Consider the following 18,254-nt stretch of genomic DNA (forward strand, 5'->3'; position numbering starts at 1 on the left):
GTGAAGAACAGGGTCGTGTGCCCAAAAACCTTCTTGGACTTGTTGGAATATATACCCATCTGGCACTTCATACTTTTGCAAAACTGAATGGATAGCAAAATTCTTCAACTTAGATTGTATCAGAGCCATAGGTCCACTATTTTCAGTTGCCCTAACCAATATCGCTCTACCTGACTCAGTTGCTTCAGTCATGCATTTAACCTTTTGCTCACCTCCAATGGCTCGCTCTCTTGAGGAAGACTACTCTCAGCTCCATCGGTCATCTAACCTAATGAACCTATAACCACCTCAGGGTCAACATCAAGCCCATCGCTCGAAGAAGAACGTGCATATGCACTGCTGAGCATCTCTTGAGAGTCCCAAGGAGATTCCATAAGTTAAAAAGAAAGCAGATTACCCTAAAATAATCTCTAGCAAAGGAAAGAAAGCAGATTTGGTGCACTTGTATTGTATAGGTATTTAAAGGTGATATTTGCTACATTTCATCCATATTTTGTTTGTTAATTGCATGATTTTTAGTTAGTTTTATTATGTTTTAGGATTTTAAGTTAAACCTGCCTAATTTCTTGATTTTTGTATTATATCAGGTGATTTGATATAATCCTAAGGCCTAAAACAAGTTTAGAAGAGTTTGGAAGTCAGAAAGTTTAATTAGAATGCTAGAAGAACTACATAGGCCGTGTAATACTGAAGGAGGGACCCGTGCAACATAGCTTAGGGAGAGGACCAGTACACGGGCCCTATACCATGACCATGCAATGACCTTCACCCCATGTAATGCTCTGTTCCTCCTTAAGATGCAAGTTTCAGATGGCTAGAAAGTTACATGGCCCTAACCTATCTAGTGCTACATTGGCCATGTACTATGCACTAGTAGAGACTCCCAATTCAACTTTTCCTCCTATCTGCTTGACCCGAAAGACTTTTAAGGCCTCTAGGACTCTGAAATTACTTTATTTACACCAGATATAAATACAAGAAGTCAGAAACAAGTTAGGGATCGATTCTTTTACATTTAAGCATAACAATTTCACCTTGGGAGAGATCGTTAACAAGATTTTTGGAAGAGATTTTCAACCAAAGTTTCAAAAGTTCAAGGCTGCAAAATCCTCATTTTGGCTTTCTTTGTTCTATTTATTTTGATGTGTTTTTCATATTTTATTATTTTAAGTTTGATTCTAAAGCTCAACATGAGTGAGTATTTTTCTTTATTCTCGAATCAGGGATGCAACACTTTTAATTTGGCTATGGATTTTATTTGATTTTGTTTAATAATTTTGAGATTTCATTCTTTGATTCAATTTCTTGTTTTTTAACGCATGCTATGTGTTGAGCTTCACTTAGTATCAATGCTAGATATTAATTGAAGGATTAAAAAGTGAAGATTAATATTTGATTATCAAGATTTTGATCTTAGAGTTTTTGACCTAGAGATAGGTTGAGATTCTATGAGGAGTTTATAATTAGTCAAAGATCTTAAAAGGTTTTAATTAATTTAATCGCTATGAAAGTAAAGTTTAAGTTGATTAAAATATAACTTGAGTGCCTTGAGAGAGGGCTTAAGGTAACTTAGGATTAATTTTCTATAAAGTAATAATTTCCAATTTATTGAATAGGTTAGGTAAACCCATAATTGATTATAGTGTGAGCCTCTAACTCTGGAATACCTTCATTACTTAATATTCTCAGCTTAGTTAACTTGCTTTTTTTTTTTTTCCCTATTCTCTAGCCATGATAAGTTTAGTTATAATTCCTCCATTGATTTTAGTAGTCAAATATAACTGTAAATATATTTGTGTAGGTCCATTAACTTTCAACTATGCAAACTTTATTCGGAATACTACACCAACAATGGTCTTGAACCCATATTCATGGACTAAGATGAGAAAATTAGGGTTTTTAATGGTAGCTTTCTAGTAGAAATATAATTTTTTTTAATGACCGTTATATTAAATATAATTATACGAATAAATTTTGACTATTGTCCCTGAACTTATCTAGTTGTAACATTACAGTCTCTCAACTTAAAAATGTAACATAAAACCCCATCAATTTTCAAATTTTGCACTGTAAAATCTCTCTAACCTCCAATTACAGGTTTTTCAGTTAGACGCTGACCTGAACAGTTCCAACATGGAGCTTAGTTAGTATTTCTCTTTTCTCTCTCAAGCCATATGCAAATTGAATTATTTTTCTCTCTATAGATAGAATAATTTTTCATGCGTAAAGAGAATAATTTTATATTTTGTATAAGAGATGAGAGAGAAATATTGACTAAACGCCATACAGGAGCTATTCACATTAATTTCTAACTGAAAAATCAATAATTGAAAGTCAGAGAAATTTTACTGTGTAAAATTTGAAAGTTTAGGGGGTTTTATGTTACATTTTAAAGTTGAAGGATTGTAGTGTTACAACTATATAAGTTCAAGGACAATTGTTAAAATTTATCCATAATTGTACAGGTTGCAAATATAATATTTTTTGATGCACTAGTAGGCACTGGATTCTCCTATGCGACTACTTCAAAAGGGTATGAAACTGATGATCTCTCATCAGTAGCACCAACTTATAAGTTTTTGAAAAAGGTAAATTAATATAATTTCTCAAGGGAATAAATGAAATATATATACAAGTGTGGGTGTGCATCTACCATGGCACATGTTCCTATATTTTTTATATATAAAAAAATTAATATGTGATTATATATTACAAGTTAAATTCTTATTTAAACCTTATTTATTATATATTCAAAATATAAGCATATAGAACATATGTATTTAACAGGTATATCGTACTATACATTTTATACCTTTAGTTCATCATCGTATTATTGTATTAATTAATATATACACTCAAATAACTTGATATCAATGCTTCCTATATTAGTCCTTTCAAGTGTATGGAAAGATTAATCAAATAAAACTTCATTGGTAAATTTAAAGTTGTATTCTTGGTACATGAAATAATAGATTTAGCAACGAAAAATTTTACTGCTAAAAATATAAAATTTGCTGTTATAAGTTTATGGCTATAGTATATGAATTGTTGATGATACTGCTGAAAAATTATGATTATAAGTATTTTACAGCAAAATTATAATTATTTAAAAAAAAAGTTATTGATATTAACAATTATTATTACCTTTGACAATAATGAACAACAAATTAATAATTATTGACATTTTTTTTATATACCATTAACACTAATTATTTATATTGTTGCTATCTATGCAGCTGTATGCTAGATATATGATAAAAAAAAATTAATGTTGCTATAAAATTTTTACTTGTAATTCTAACGTTTATTGTAGTGTACATGACCTCGTTTTATTATTAATTTTGATGATGCAGTGGCTTATGGCTCACCTTAAATTTTTGTTTAATCCCCTCTACATTAGTGATTATTCTTATTCTGGCATCAAATGATATAAACGTTGGGGCGTTTTCTACTCACGACGCGTTACATCGGAGCCCGGGTGTAGTGAGAAATATGCAAGGGTGTAGGGCGTTCACCGAAAGCGACGCGCCATGCCGGTGCCTAGGTGTGGTGTTAAGTGAGCAAGGGTTCTCACATCATGGACGGGTGTGGGTAAAGAAGTTAGTCCATAGGACAGATAGTAGAACAGATAGTGGAACAGAACACAAGATAGATATAGAAAATAATAGAAGATATCATAAAAGGAGACCAATTAGGAAGGAGCAGGATAGGAGGAGGATCAGGGTTGGTACTTGGAATGTTGGATCACTTACAGGAAAATTAATGGAGCTTGTGGATACCTTGGAAAGGAGAAGGGTAAATATTGCTTGCATTCAGGAGACTAAATGGGTAGGAGAGAAAAGTAAGGAAGTGGGTAATTCAGGGTAAAAATTGTGGTTTACTGGAAAGGAGAGAAATAAGAACAGAGTAGGCATAATCATAGACAGGACATTGAAAGATGCAGTAATAGCTGTGAAAAGAGTAGGAGATAGAATTATACTAGTAAAGTTAGTACTAAAAGGAGAAACAATAAATATGTTAGTGCTTATGCCCCACAAATAGGACTAGACAATGAGAGTAAACAAAGGTTTTGGGAATATATGGATGATTTAATGCAAAGCATAACGAATGAAGAGAATGTTTTCATTGGTGGAGATTTGAATGGACATATAGGAAGTGATAGACAAGGTTATGAGAATGTTCATGGAGGTTTTGGTTTTGACAGTCTAAATGAGGAGGGAAAAAGCATATTGGATTTTGCTATGGCATACGACTTAATACTAGCAAATACCTAATTTATAAAAAGAGTCACATTTAGTGACTTTTAAAAGTGGGCAACATAGAAGCCAAATCGACTTCCTCTTAACCAGGAAGAAAAATAGAGCTCTATGCAAGGATTGCAAGGTCATTCCAGGAGAGGCTTTAACAAGTCAACATCGGTTGGTGGTCTTGGATTCAAGTTTAGGAACAATTCAAGTAAGGTCAGAAGAAATAGTGTAGCTCAAACAAAGTGGTGGGAGTTCAAAGGAGTAAAGCAAGTGAAGTTCAAAAATGAGCTTCTCGAGTTCGAAGTATGGAAGCTGGATATGGAGACCAATGATATGTGGATACAGATGGCATTAAAGATTAGAGAAGTAGCTAGAAAAGTACTTGGAGAGTCTAAAGGGCATGGACCACCCTCAAAAGAGAGATGGTGGTGGAATGAGGAAGTACAAAAGGCAGTGAAGAGAAAAAGAGAATGGTATAAGAAATTACCTAAATGTGATAATAATGAGGCATATGAACAGTACAAGATAGCAAAGAAAGAGGTAAAAAAGGCAGTTAGTCAAGCAAGAGCACAGGCCTTTGAAAAGTTATATGAGAAACTTGGAACTAAAGAAGGGGAGAAAGATATTTATAGATTAGCAAGGAGGAGAGAAAAGAAATGTCAAGATCTGAATCAAGTTAGGTGCATTAAGGATAAATAAGAAAAAATGTTGGTGAAAGATGAGGACATTAAAGAAAGATGGAGAAATTATTTTAATGATCTCTTTAATAATAGTCAAAATGGTAATAGCGTGAATATAGACTATAGAATAATAGAAAAGAATGTGAATTATACTAGAAGGATTAGATCCTTAGAAGTAAAGGAAGCACTTAAGAGAATGAAAGTGGGTAAAGCCTGTGGACCTGATGAAATACCAATTGAAGTGTGGAAGTGTTTGGGAGATATGAGAGTGGCCTGGTTAACTAAATTATTTAATAAGATTCTAAACTCAAAGAAAATGCCTGATGAATGGAGGAGTATTTTAGTATCTATTTTTAAAAATAAGGGAGACATACAGAGTTGCTTAAACTATAGGGGAATTAAACTCATGAGCCATACTATGAAGTTGTGGGAGAAAGTTGTGGAGCATCGACTACGTCATGATACTTTTATCTCTCTCAATCAATTTGGTTTCATGCCTGGTCGTTCAACTATGAAAGCAATATTTCTTATTAGAAGCTTGATGGAGAAATATAGATATGTGAAGAAAGATCTACACATGGTTTTTATTGATTTGGAGAAGGCTTATGATAGTGTTCCAAGAGATGTCTTATGAAATGTGTTAGAACAAAAGAAGGTATCTATTAGGTACATACAAGTATTGAAAGATATGTATGAAGGAGCAACAACTATTGCGCGCACAGTGGGAGGGGATACAAGAGATTTTCCGATCTCAATTGGATTACACCAAGGATCAGCCATAAGCCCTTACCTTTTTACATTAGTTTTAGATGAATTGACGAAACATATACAAGAGAGTATTCCTTGGTGCATGTTGTTTGCGGATGATATTGTTCTGATAGATGAGATACGAGAAGGAGTCAATAGAAAGTTAGAGCTTTGGATAAGTACTCTAGAGTCAAAGGGTTTTAAGTTAAGTAGAACGAAGACAGAATACATGCATTGCAAGTTCAGTGAAGGCCAAACTGGTGATAGGAAAGGAGTTAGTTTGAATGGAGTGGTACTGTTCCAAAGTAATCACTTTAAATATTTAGGCTCAGTCCTTCAAGTAGATGGAAAATATGAGGAGGATGTTAGTCATAGGATTAAAGCCGGATGGTTGAAGTGGAGACGTGCCACGGGAGTTTTATGTGATCGTAAAATTCCCAATAAGTTGAAAGGAAAATTTTACCGTACAGTCATATGACTGGCTATGTTATATGGTAGTGAGTGTTGGGCACTGAAAGAGTCGTATGCGTCTAAGATAATAGTTGCAGAGATGAGAATGTTAAGGTGGATGAGTGGTCATACTAGACTAGATAAAGTCTGTAATGAGAGTATTAGAGAAAAGGTAGGAGTTGTGTCAATTGAAGATAAGTTGAGAGAAGGGATATTGAGATGGTTTGGTCATGTGAAGCGTAGACATACGGAGGTTCCAGTTAGACAAGTAGAGCACATTAGGTTAGAGGATAGAAAGAAAAAAAGGGGTAGACCTAAATTGACTTGGAGGAGAGTAGTACAACATGACCTAGAAGCATTATACATTTTTGAGGATTTAACCCAAAATCGTTTAGAGTGGAGAAAGCGAATCTATATAGCCGACCCCAAATCTTTGGGATAAAGGCTGAGTTGAGTTGAGTTGAGTTGAGTATGAATAATTAATCTTGTAATGAATAAAAATGAGAACAGAAATAAATGAAAAGTGAATTAGAAAGTGTGAAAAATGCAATCCTATTAAACGGATGAATTAAATTGAATCAAATCAAATCTATTGTGAATTAAATTGAATCAAAATATTTTTTTTTATTCAATTGTTTATTAAGAATTTTTTCTTGCTATACATGATATTTGCATAAAAAATAAATACATAAAACTTTGGTTAATTTAATTATTTTAGTTTTTTACTAGAAAACTAAGTGTTTGTTTAGCATTAAAGTTAGAGGGCTAAAATTAATTTTTTTAAAAAAAATCATTTTTATGCTATTGAAAAAATAGTTTGGAAAAAGTTGTTTTATTATTTTAGTGTTCTTCTTATTAAAACTTGTCAAATTTAATTTTAAATTATTTTTTAATACTCTTTAACTAATATATTTAAAAAAGTATTTTTTTTTCAACAACGGCTCAAATAGCAATATCAAACAGGCCCTAAAACATGTTTAATTCCATCTACTAAATCCTAATTATCCAATTTATAGAAAAAAAAATCATAATTAATTACCTATCCACATAAATTAATTATTTGAAATTGCTTCCACAATATTTATAACGTTGGCATCACAATGTGCACAATTTTTTCACTTTCTTTTTTCCAAAATTTTATCATAAATTTATTTTAAAAAATGACATTGCAGGTATTGAAGTTGGAGACGAGCCACTTACTAATATTAGGGTAGCTAGCCATTCTAATTTAATTTATTTTATACTTGAGTTGGAAATAACTTGATGTAAAGTTTTGTTTTAGTGTGTGATGATTAGACTAATTGGTTGAATTCAGGGGTTTCTTTTGGGTAACCCTTTTACTGATTTAGGCATTGACATGAACGCAAGAATTCAATTTGCTCACAGAATGACACTTTTATCAGACCAACTTTACAAGGTTAGTTGCTCTCTATGATTATTGTATTCTTTATTTTTATTTTTAATCCATTACAATTTTTTCATTTTTATTTTTATAAAAATAAGTAAAATTTATCAATAAATGTTGAGTGTAATGGTAAAGCTCATTGCGTTCTCAAGGGAGAACTCAAATTTGATCTTTGAAAAATGTATTATTGGGAGGGGCAACCATGAACTCTAAAGGGATTAATTTTCTTTGAACTGTAAAACAGATATAAAGAATAATATAAAAAAATAATAATAAGCAAAATAAGCTTAATTCTATATATATATATATATATATATATATATATATATATATGAAATGCTGTATTTAATTATTTTTTACTGTTAAATTTTAAAAAAATTTATATCTATTGATTATGAATATAAAATTAAAGAGTGTAATAAGTCAAAAGTAAAAGATAATGGATATAATAGGCCAAATTAAGAATTGTTAGTAAACTTTATCTAAAATATTTCAAGGACATATATTGGGGCATTTAATTTGTTAAAAATTGGTGCAAATATAAACATAATTTATTGATTTAGAGAAGTATACCTTCTTAATTAAGCCATAAGTGTCATCTAATAATGATATTTTGTAAAATTGTTTGAGATATATCTTCTTAAAATGCATTTTTTGAAAATCAACTTTAAAAATTAATGTGCAATGTCTTTATGTTTTCCAGTCGACTAAAGAAGATTGCAATGGCGAGTACTTTTTCGCCCCAGATCCAAGCAATGTAGCTTGTATTACTAATCTCCAAGCTGTCAAAAATGTGAGAAGGATTAAAACTCTATTTCCTTAATTAAGATATGTTTCTCATGCAGTTATGCTTCAAGATTACTTAATAAGTAGCTTTCTTATCTCATAGTGCCTTGAAAAGATATATCTTCCCAATGTATTGGAGCCAAAATGTTCTGAATTTCTTTCTCCAAAACCAATTACACTAGAGTGGAATACTCGGAACAGTTATTTGGAAAAGACTTTTCTTGATGTTCTTATCTCAACTGCTCAGCTTCCACAACCATGGTGTCGGGTAAGTCTCTTTCTAGCTCTCTGCAAGTAACAATCGATAGATATGTAATAATTATTATTCTTTTTTCACAATTGGCTCTGCGTACCTTCTGCAAATAGTTACCGATTCTTATTCTTTTGCAGATTTACAACATGGTGCTGTCATATATTTGGGCTAATGATAAAACTGTCCAAGCAGCTCTTCATGTTCGAGAGGTATGGCAAATAATATTTAATTAACAAAGAAAAAAGTGTATTGTATATTTATCTTATATATACCAATTGCTTCGATAACCAGGGAACCATAAAGGGTTGGGAGAGATGCAATAGCAGCTTAAATGCCACTAATTACGCACATGATATCACATCCAGTGTTTCGTATCAACAAAACCTTACCAAGAAAGGCTTTCATGCTTTAATTTACAGGTATGCAATATGCATGAAGGATAAAGCTTAGGCAACTTCTGCTAACATGGTCATTCATTTTCTCTCATTTCATTTCCTAATCATTGCGCTTTAACTAGAATTCAAATTCATCAATTCCATCGTGAAAATGATATTACTGAACTAAATCTCATTAGTTTATCCTTTCATTTCCCAATTATCACACATTTGAGATTTTTTTTTTAATCTTGTAATCTATTTATCTCAATCTTGTAATCTACTGATCAAATTCTAAGCTTGAATTTGAAATTTGATACATCTTAATATTTATCAACATACATGTATAAAGGATGATCCGGTGTACAAAGCATTCAACACTCATGGGGAGAAAGGTTACTCTACTTCGCAGAGAGGCTGTTTCTGTGATATTCACATATAAGAAAAGAATGAATGATTATATGCTTTAAGTGTAATAATATTTGAATTTTTAATTTTAATTTCATATGCAGTGGTGATCATGACATGGTTGTACCACATGTGGGCACACAACAATGGATAAATTCTCTAAATTTAACCGTTAAAGATGATTGGCGTCCATGGTTCGTCAATAGTCAAATTGCAGGGTTAGTTTTCAGATTGAACTTTTGATTATGATTTTGCAAATTTACTTCCATCTAATTATTTCATTTCCATGTTCTATTTCATGATCATTTGAAATTAACTTTGTAATCAATTTTGCTGCAACTATGTAACTATGTATTCGAAGAACAAGTACATTTTGACGTATGCAACTGTTAAGGCAAGTAAAAGGCTTTGCTTCGTTCTCCCTTCATACATACTTATGAACTCTAACAAAAGCTACAAAAGGAAAATTTCCTCTCTTTTTTTTAATATTTTCTTGATCATGAACAGGGAGCAGGTCAGACAGCAGAATACAAACCCGTGCAATGCCTTGCCATGGTTGATAGGTGGTTTGCAGATTATCTACTGTAGAATATAAACTTCTACCGAAAAGGAAATTTTTTTAATTAGATATTTTATTTGTTTTAATTTGTCATTTTTGTTGTGAGGGTCCATTTTTCTGTTTGGTTACGTGGTCAATTTGCATTGCTGTCTCAGGTTCCTAAAGAATGCATTGTTTTCGAGTTTGAAAAGCATAACAATCAAATTTTATTTGCAAACAAAGATAAGTGCATGCCTTCATTTAGATCACCAAAAACACGCTTCGATTGATTACAAAAGAGTGATCCATGTTTGACATTTTTTTTTTTATCGAAAGAGCAAGCCTTCTAAACCATAAGAAGTACATGTGTAGATGGAAGAACCAGACCATTAAAACACACAAATTATGACAAACAGAGATGTTTTACGGAGATCAGAAAGCCAAGCCAGATTCACTGAACTTCTGCTCAGTTATTTGGTCAATTCGAGCTGCCATTTCAGCTGTCAAATAGTTTTCCAATCACCAGCCTTACCTCTCCTGAAAAATGCATTGTTTTCAATTCTGAAAGGTCCTGCTGCAGAAGTGTGCTTTTTACTCTTATTCACCTCCAAATTGCTAAGAAACTCAAAGCTGCACAAGTCAACAACTTTCTGCACCAATCCTTGTCTTTCTTCTTCCATGGAGAAAGGGCAACCCATGAACTCTGCCATTCTCGACATAGGAGAAGGTATCATTCTGTAAATCCTCATATTTGATAAACACTACTCTCTCCGGAAATTGATGGCTTGCTTTCCAATACCCCAAAACATGATCCCAGTAAGTCCCGTAAGGAATAACTCCTTCACAAAATTTCTCATATGCCTCCTCCAGTGGAAAGGCTTCTGCGCTTGTACCTCTCATCTTACCAGAAAAGTGCCACAACGAAATTAACAAATCCTTGGGATCCCTGCAAATGTAAATAATTTTACACTTGGACTCTATTATGGACTTGGGCAAGGAGGTGTAGGGAATGTGAGTGGCTACAAGTGGAAGGTCTGGGTCTCTGTTATAAGCTAAATGATCAATAAAGGGCACAATATCATGCGGCAATTCGGTAAGTAAAGGATTTGTAGAGGATTCGCTGAACTGCTTTCTCGTCAGAATGGCAAAACATAGGGCTTTAAGCCAAGTTGTACCAGATTTTGGATGGCTGCAAGTGATAATATCAGTAGGCTGAGCTATGAAGTGTTCCTGTGCTGACATGATGCCTTCCAAGTAAGCTGGAAAGCACCAAAAGCCTTGGTATTGATGGGGCTGTTGAGAGTATTGTCGCTCTTCTTGAGAAAGGGTTGAGATGATGGTATGATTTCTTGGAGAGGCATTGTTCCCTGAAACAGGAACATCACTCTTCTTGGAGAAAATTGAATCTGATTCCATATGAAGAATCAGATAGGATCAAGAACTATCGATATGAAAGATCTCAAATGGTCAAATAAGCTAAAGAACTATTGATTTGAAAGATCTCAAATGGGCTACAGACTATGATATAGGAACTAAGCTTAGCGCGAAATTTTAGATATTGGGCCCGCAGGGGGACAAGATAATCTTTTTGATATTGGGCCCGCAGGGGGACACGTTTTAAGCAGATGGCTCTTTCGCCGAATTCAAAACAAGAACACTAAAATAAAATTCATTAATTATTTTTTTATTAAAATAATTAACTACTACTAAAATAACTTAAGAAAAATGACATTACAGCTAATCCTTATTTTATCACAAATTGGTGGAGGCATGCACATGTAAGGTGGCCCTTGTCATTTTTTTTAATCCAATGGTGCGGTTTCACGTTTGCTTATTTTTTAATTTTATTGGAGCTAATTAAAAAATTAGTTATAATCAGAAAATAAAATATCTGAATACAAAATGGGCATATCTGAATGGAATATCCAAAAATATCCGATCATATTGTAATCCCAAAGACTGAATAGCTGACAAATTTTTATTGCAAACTTAGACGAGTACAAGCCTTCATTCATATCATTAAAAACATACTTAGGTTGATCACAGAAGAGTGATAAACATTCAAATTAATTTTTATTAAAAACTAAAGATAATAGCTGCAATCATTCTAAGCTATAAGAGCATACCAGACCATTCTAAAACACAGGCAAAATTATTAAACTGACACAAAGATGTTTATGGAGCTTTAAAAGACAAGCCAGAACCACTGAACTTCTGTTCAGTTATTTGATCAATTGTAGCTGCCATATCAGCTGTCAAATAGTTCTCCCAATCACCAACCTTACCTTTCCTAAAAAATGCATTCTTTTCAACTTTCCAAATATGTCTTAATGAAGAGCTGTGCTTTTTACTCTTATTCACCTCCAAATTGCTAAGAATTTCAAAGCTGCACAAGTCGACGACTTTTTGCACTAATCCTTGTCTTTCTTCTTCCATGGAGAAAGGGCAACCCATGAACTCTGCCATTCTCCTGACATAGGAGAAGGTGTCATTTTGCAGATCTTCATATTTGATGAAGAGCATTCTCTCAGGAAATTGAAGGCTTGCTTTCCAAAAACCCAAAACATGATCCCAGTAAGGGCCACCATGATAGAGTCCTTCACAAAATTTCTGACATGCCTCCTCCAGTGGAAAGGTTTCTGCCCTTGTACCTCTTAACTTACCAGCAAAGTGCCACATTGAAACAAACGAATCCTTGGGATCCCTGCAGATGTAAATAATTTTACACTTACACTCTACAACGGACTTGGGCAAGGAAGTGTAGGGCATGTGAGTGGACAAAAGTGGAAGTTCAGGGTCTCTGCTGGTAATGTCAGTGAAGGATAAAGTTTCAATAAAGGGCACAACATCATGTGGAAGCTCAGAAAGTAAAGGATTTGTAGAGGGATAGATAAAACGTTTTCTTGTCAGAATGGCAAAAGACAGGGCTTTAAGCCAAGTTGTTCCAGATTTTGGATGGCTGCAAATGAAAATATCAGTAGGTTGAGCTTTGAATTGTTCCTGTGCAGACATGATACCTTGAAGCATAATTTGACTGAACCGAAAGCCTTGGTATTCACGGATTTGCTGAGACTGATACCATCTATCTTCAGTTCGTGGAAGGGTTGAGATGATCTCCTTATACTTTGTATGATTTGTTGAAGATGCGTTGGTTTCTGAAACAGGAGCATCACTTTTATTGGATAAAATGCAAGATGGTTCCATGAGTGAAAGCAAATACCCTCAACTCTCAAGAACCATCTATGGAAAAACTCATATGGGCTATGGACTACATCTATTATATAGGAAAAAGAAACATTAATAATTAGGGCTAATTTGGGAATTTTCATCTAAGCCAAATTTATTATGCACTAGGTGAGATAATTTTTCCTTAAATTTAAAATATGTTACACAAAAGATAACAAGTTACTTTTTTTATCGTAATTGATTTATAATTTTATTTTGTAATTTTGAATAATGTTATATTTAGATTCATGAATTTAAATTTATAAATTTGAATTTGAATCAAATACTAAAGTTTTCTAGCTAGGAGATTGGTGGCTAGTAACTCGTGGGCATTCACGGAGGCCCATAAATGTTCTCAGTCCCTAGAGAGCTACGAGAGACTGAGAATGTCAAGAGCTCTGCCAAGCCTCACCAGTCTGTCCAACATCTCCGTGGCTCTGTTCTGCTCTTCATCACGATGTTGGTTCTTCCTTGGCTTACTTGTGTTCTTAGGGTGGATGTCTCAAAAATCAAGTTACAGTTAACATACTATTAAGGCAAATTTTGCTATCATTGTAGACTTGCAGTGATTTCCTCCGTACCATTGCTCAACTTAATTTTTAGTCTTGAATTATGGATCCTTATTGAATCTTTTTAGTCTTGCATTGGGCCCTAGGCCTCTTAATTCTGCTCGTCCTAGCCCTTTATATATGTATATATACATATATTCCGTATTTATGTAAAGCCTAATGGTTAGAAAATATTAAAATTTTTCACTAATCAACAATTATATTCAAACTTTTTAATTTTAGGCCACATTCAAGGTGCAGGTTGAGTCAGACTCGTTGGAGCATTGTTTCTGCTGTTAATGTCTGCTCTTCTCATCTGGGTCCTTTGGATTTGCTGGTGGATGATGTTAAGTTGGCCATGCAGTTGTTTTCTTCGCGTGTAGCTTCCATTATGTTCAACGATCCAGCAACCAGGTGGCATATTTGCTTGTGGCCCATAATTCAGTTCATGGTTTATCACTACAAAAATATTACCGAAATAGCAACGGAACTTAGAAAAGAATTATGCCCATTTCTAATTTGCAGTGGACTTACAACGTAATAGAAACTAAATTTATTTATTAGGTATCGTAATGAACTAGAACGAAGTGGAAACAAAAAAAGAATTTATTGTTATTTTTGGCATTAAAAAATAGTGCGATATTTAGAAACAAAATGAAAATAGAAATTAAAAACAGTAAATTTCTATTTTTAATCTCAGCACAAAAAAGTTTATCTCAAAATTTAGAAACAGATTAAAAATAGATTAGAAATAGATTGGAATCCGTTTCTAAATTAGAAATGGATTCAATTTTATTTTTAATCTGTTTCTAAATTATAGTGAATGAAAGGAAGTTTAAAATTTAGAAAAAGATTACAAATTCCGTTTCTAAATTAGACAGGGATTCAATACAATTTCTAATCTATTTCTAAATTGTAAAGAATAAAAGGAAGATTGAAAATTTAGAAACAGATTCTAAAATCCATTTCTAAATTTAGAATTTTCGTTTCTAAATTAGAAAGAGATTAAATTCTGCTTTTAATCTATTTTTAAATCGTCGATATTGAAAATTATGGAGGAAAATAACTCACTTAAAAAAAAAAAAATAGAAACAGACTCCCCAATCAATTTCCAAAGCTGGGAACGGATTTTAAAATCTGTTTCATCCGTTTTTAAATTGTGGACCTTAAAATTAATGATGAGAATTATTCCGCTTTTTTTAAAATTTAGAAACTAACATGAAAACACGTTTCTATTCCATTTTAAATTTAAAAATGAATTTAGAAATCTGATTCTAATTTTTGAAGGAAAAAATCCCTCTATTTTTCTAAATTGCTTATAAAAAAAACCTTCTCATTTCATTCATTCTTTCATTTTCTTTTTTCTTCCATTTCACTCTTTCTTCTACTTCTTTTCATTTCTCTTTCTTTCATTTCCATTCATTTCTTCCTCACTCTCTTCATTTTATTTTTCATATAATTTTTTTTTCCTTTCCATTTATACTTTTTTTCCATTCCATTTTCTCTTATTTCATTCTTTCTTCCATTTTATTTCGTTTTCTTTCTCATTTTCTTCCTTTTATCTTTTAGTTCGTTTTTCTCTTATTTTTTTATTAATAATTTTTTATTTCATTTTTCTCTATTTTTTCATTTTCTTTTACTTCATTTTTCTCTTATTTTTTTTCATAACTCTTTCTCCCATTTTAATTTTATTAGTAATTTAATTTTTAGTAATTTTTACTATGATATAGTTATCGTAATTTTCTGTTTAATTTATTTTTATTTGTAATTTTTAATAATATTTTTTTTATATTTTTTTAGTATTAATGTTTTTTTATTAGGAATATATTAATAAATTTTTTAGTAATTTATTTTTTTAATATTTTTATTATAACATATTAATGATAATTCTCCATTTGTATTTTTATTAGTATTTTTTTAATATTTTTATATTTATTTTATAATATTAGTAATAGTATTTACATTGTATTTTTTAATAGTAATTTATTGTTTTTTTAATTACTTTTAAAATGACTTCAAAATAAATGGTTTAACAATAAATTACTTTTTTTTGCCTTTATTAATTAGAAATGAAAAAAAATTTTGTTTCTAAATTTTTTTTAAATATTTTTTCTTACTAGAAATGGATTAGAAACAGAATTCCTTTTCGAAATAGAAATGGATTATGAGCAAACAAGAATTTGTTTTTAATTCGAAACAGTTTTATCTCTTTTTCTGAATTCTGTTTCTAATTCGTTGCTAACTAGAAATAGATTAAAAATGGAAAAAAATAAAAACAATTAGAAACAGAATTAGTTTCATTTCTAATTTATTTAGAAATGAATAGAAATTTCCGTTTTTATAGTTATTAGAAACAAACTAATTAGAAACAGATTTTTCCCGTTTCTAAAACAAATTAGAAATAGAAATCTTTAATTTAGAAGCAGAAAATTCTGTTTCTAAATTGTTTTTTAATTTCTTGTAGTGTTATATGCTTTCATGATGATAATGTTCCTAGTAACATTGTTAATGCCATTATGGGTGATGTTGGTGATTGATTTTGTTCTATGAAATTTTCTTTCATAATTCAAATTATTAACTATAATAAAATGAAAAATAATATATTATATATAAATGAACTATGTTGAAAAAACACAGTACAACCTGTTTTAATAATGTATTTTGAAAAAAAAAAGAAGGCATATTAGTTAATTTAACATCTATTTACAATAATAATAATAATAATAATAATAATAATAATAATAATAATAATAATAATAATAATATGATTTCTTACACGATTCATTTAATTTCTAGGTTGAATCGTTAAAGCGGTATAGCAGTAATAAGTTTTACCTTATAACTCAATATATTGAAAATACCTCAAGTATTATCACAACCTTACAACTCCATTCATTTATTTTTATTCGTTATTTTTGAAAAATTATTTTGTTTAAAATTATTTATCATTTTAAAAAGATTAATAAGTATTAATTAATTTTTTTTCTAATTTTTCATCTCTACTAAACATATAATAACTATTTCTATGATTTTCTAAAACCTTATCACCTCTCTCTCTTGATTATTTCACTTGTGTCGCAGTAACTACTATTTCTACAATTTAGAGGCAAATTAATGGATAGAAAATTATTAAAATTGAAATAATTAGGTAAGATAAAGGATAATTTAGTCAAATTAATGAGTATTTTGTTATAGTTTGGATGGCTTAATTACTTCCTTAATTACCATACAAAAACTTTAATTGATAAATAAAAAATGAACTAAGAAAATAAGTAATCAGCTCATCTAAAAAAAAAACGAAGAAAATAAGTCATCATAGTTTATAGCACATGAATTACTCCCTTCATTCCATTTCAAGTGAATTTTTAAGATTTTTATACTATAATTAAGAAAATAATTAATAAACTCATTTTTATAAAAAAAGTACTAACAACTGACTAAATTGCATTTGAATTTAATTTAGACAGAGAAATGTGATAAGGAAAAAAAATATAAATATACTGTGGATAACAATAAACATGCAAGGGTAAAGTTGAAAAAAATATAATTAATATTTCCTTAATTTTCTAAAAAAGCAAATAAAGTGGGACAAATTTGTTTTAAAAACATCACTTGAAATGGGATAGAAGTAGGAGTATGCACTATTCAATTATAACCGAAAACCAAACCAAACTAATGAAATTTGGTTATTTTGGTAAGAATAAGTTCGATCCCGTTCAGTTTTCTATTAGTAATTATTAAAATTTCGATTTTCAATTATCAATTCGATTACCTTTTATTGGGTAACTGAACTAATTGAAAAACTAAATTTCTATTAATTAATATATTAATTATAATTTATTAATAATATATTATTTATAATTATTATTTTTATAATTTTATAATAATATTTAAGTTATAATTATTCTCTTATTAATATTAAATCATATTTTTTACAAATAAAAAATTATAAAAATATTTTTATTAATATTTAATTAATTAATTAATAATACAAAATATATATTTTATTTTTTTATTCAATTAGTTATAATCAATAGCCCATTGAATATTTTCAATTTCAATTAAATTGGATTTTTTTTTCTTAATTTCTATTTAGTTAAATTAGATATAAAATTTGTTAGAGTCCAAGTCTAATTAGAATTAAGAATTAAAATTAATTAGGATAAAGTGTACTTTAGGAAGAAATAAAATAGGAAGTTTAATAGAATTTAAATTATGAAGTTCATAATTAAAGTTTCAAAAGGACTAAGTTTTAATGGCCTATATATATGAGTGGTTGGTTGGCCATTATATTGAAGAGAGCTCACAAAATAGAGAGGTGCACTAAATTTCGTAAGTTTTGTTTGAATAATTTTGAGGGTGAGAAAAATAATTAGTAATTGTATAATTTTTTTTGTTTCCTTTATAGTGGATTTGTTTGGTGGAGTTGGGTTATGCCAAACCAGATTAAATTTTATATTTTTTAATTTATGTGGGTATGATTTTTTACAACAATTGATATCAGAGTTATAGTTCAAAATGTCAAAGATGGCGAGCTCAAAATTTGAGGTGGAGTCGTTCGATGGGAAAATTAATTTTAATTTGTGGCAAAGC

General features: G+C 30.6%; 2 protein-coding genes and 1 pseudogene across 2 annotated transcripts in view; 1 reads left to right on the top strand and 2 right to left on the bottom strand.

Annotated features, from left to right (window-relative positions):
- The window catches only part of LOC110637275 (serine carboxypeptidase-like 18), a 45,304-nt gene extending 35,267 nt beyond the window's left edge, over positions 1–10,037 (top strand). Inside the window, exons 2-9 of the mRNA XM_058134637.1 lie at positions 7,297–7,334; positions 7,440–7,541; positions 8,233–8,322; positions 8,419–8,583; positions 8,706–8,777; positions 8,860–8,987; positions 9,455–9,568; positions 9,858–10,037. Coding sequence (XP_057990620.1) covers positions 7,297–7,334; positions 7,440–7,541; positions 8,233–8,322; positions 8,419–8,583; positions 8,706–8,777; positions 8,860–8,987; positions 9,455–9,568; positions 9,858–9,945 — 797 coding nt within the window. The 3' untranslated portion in view covers positions 9,946–10,037. The remainder of the gene's footprint in view (positions 1–7,296; positions 7,335–7,439; positions 7,542–8,232; positions 8,323–8,418; positions 8,584–8,705; positions 8,778–8,859; positions 8,988–9,454; positions 9,569–9,857) is intronic.
- Positions 10,038–10,072: 35 nt separating this feature from the next.
- LOC110641706 (flavonol sulfotransferase-like) lies at positions 10,073–11,446 on the bottom strand (annotated as a pseudogene).
- A 386-nt stretch (positions 11,447–11,832) lies between these two features.
- LOC110641700 (flavonol sulfotransferase-like) lies at positions 11,833–13,092 on the bottom strand. Its single transcript, XM_021793521.2, has one exon. The coding sequence runs from the start codon at positions 13,090–13,092 to the stop codon at positions 12,064–12,066; it is 1,029 nt and encodes a 342-aa protein (XP_021649213.2). The 3' UTR covers positions 11,833–12,063.
- Between the last annotated feature and the right edge of the window lie 5,162 nt (positions 13,093–18,254).

This window comes from Hevea brasiliensis, chromosome 14, assembly GCF_030052815.1.
Source record: "Hevea brasiliensis isolate MT/VB/25A 57/8 chromosome 14, ASM3005281v1, whole genome shotgun sequence".
NCBI lineage: Eukaryota > Viridiplantae > Streptophyta > Magnoliopsida > Malpighiales > Euphorbiaceae > Hevea > Hevea brasiliensis.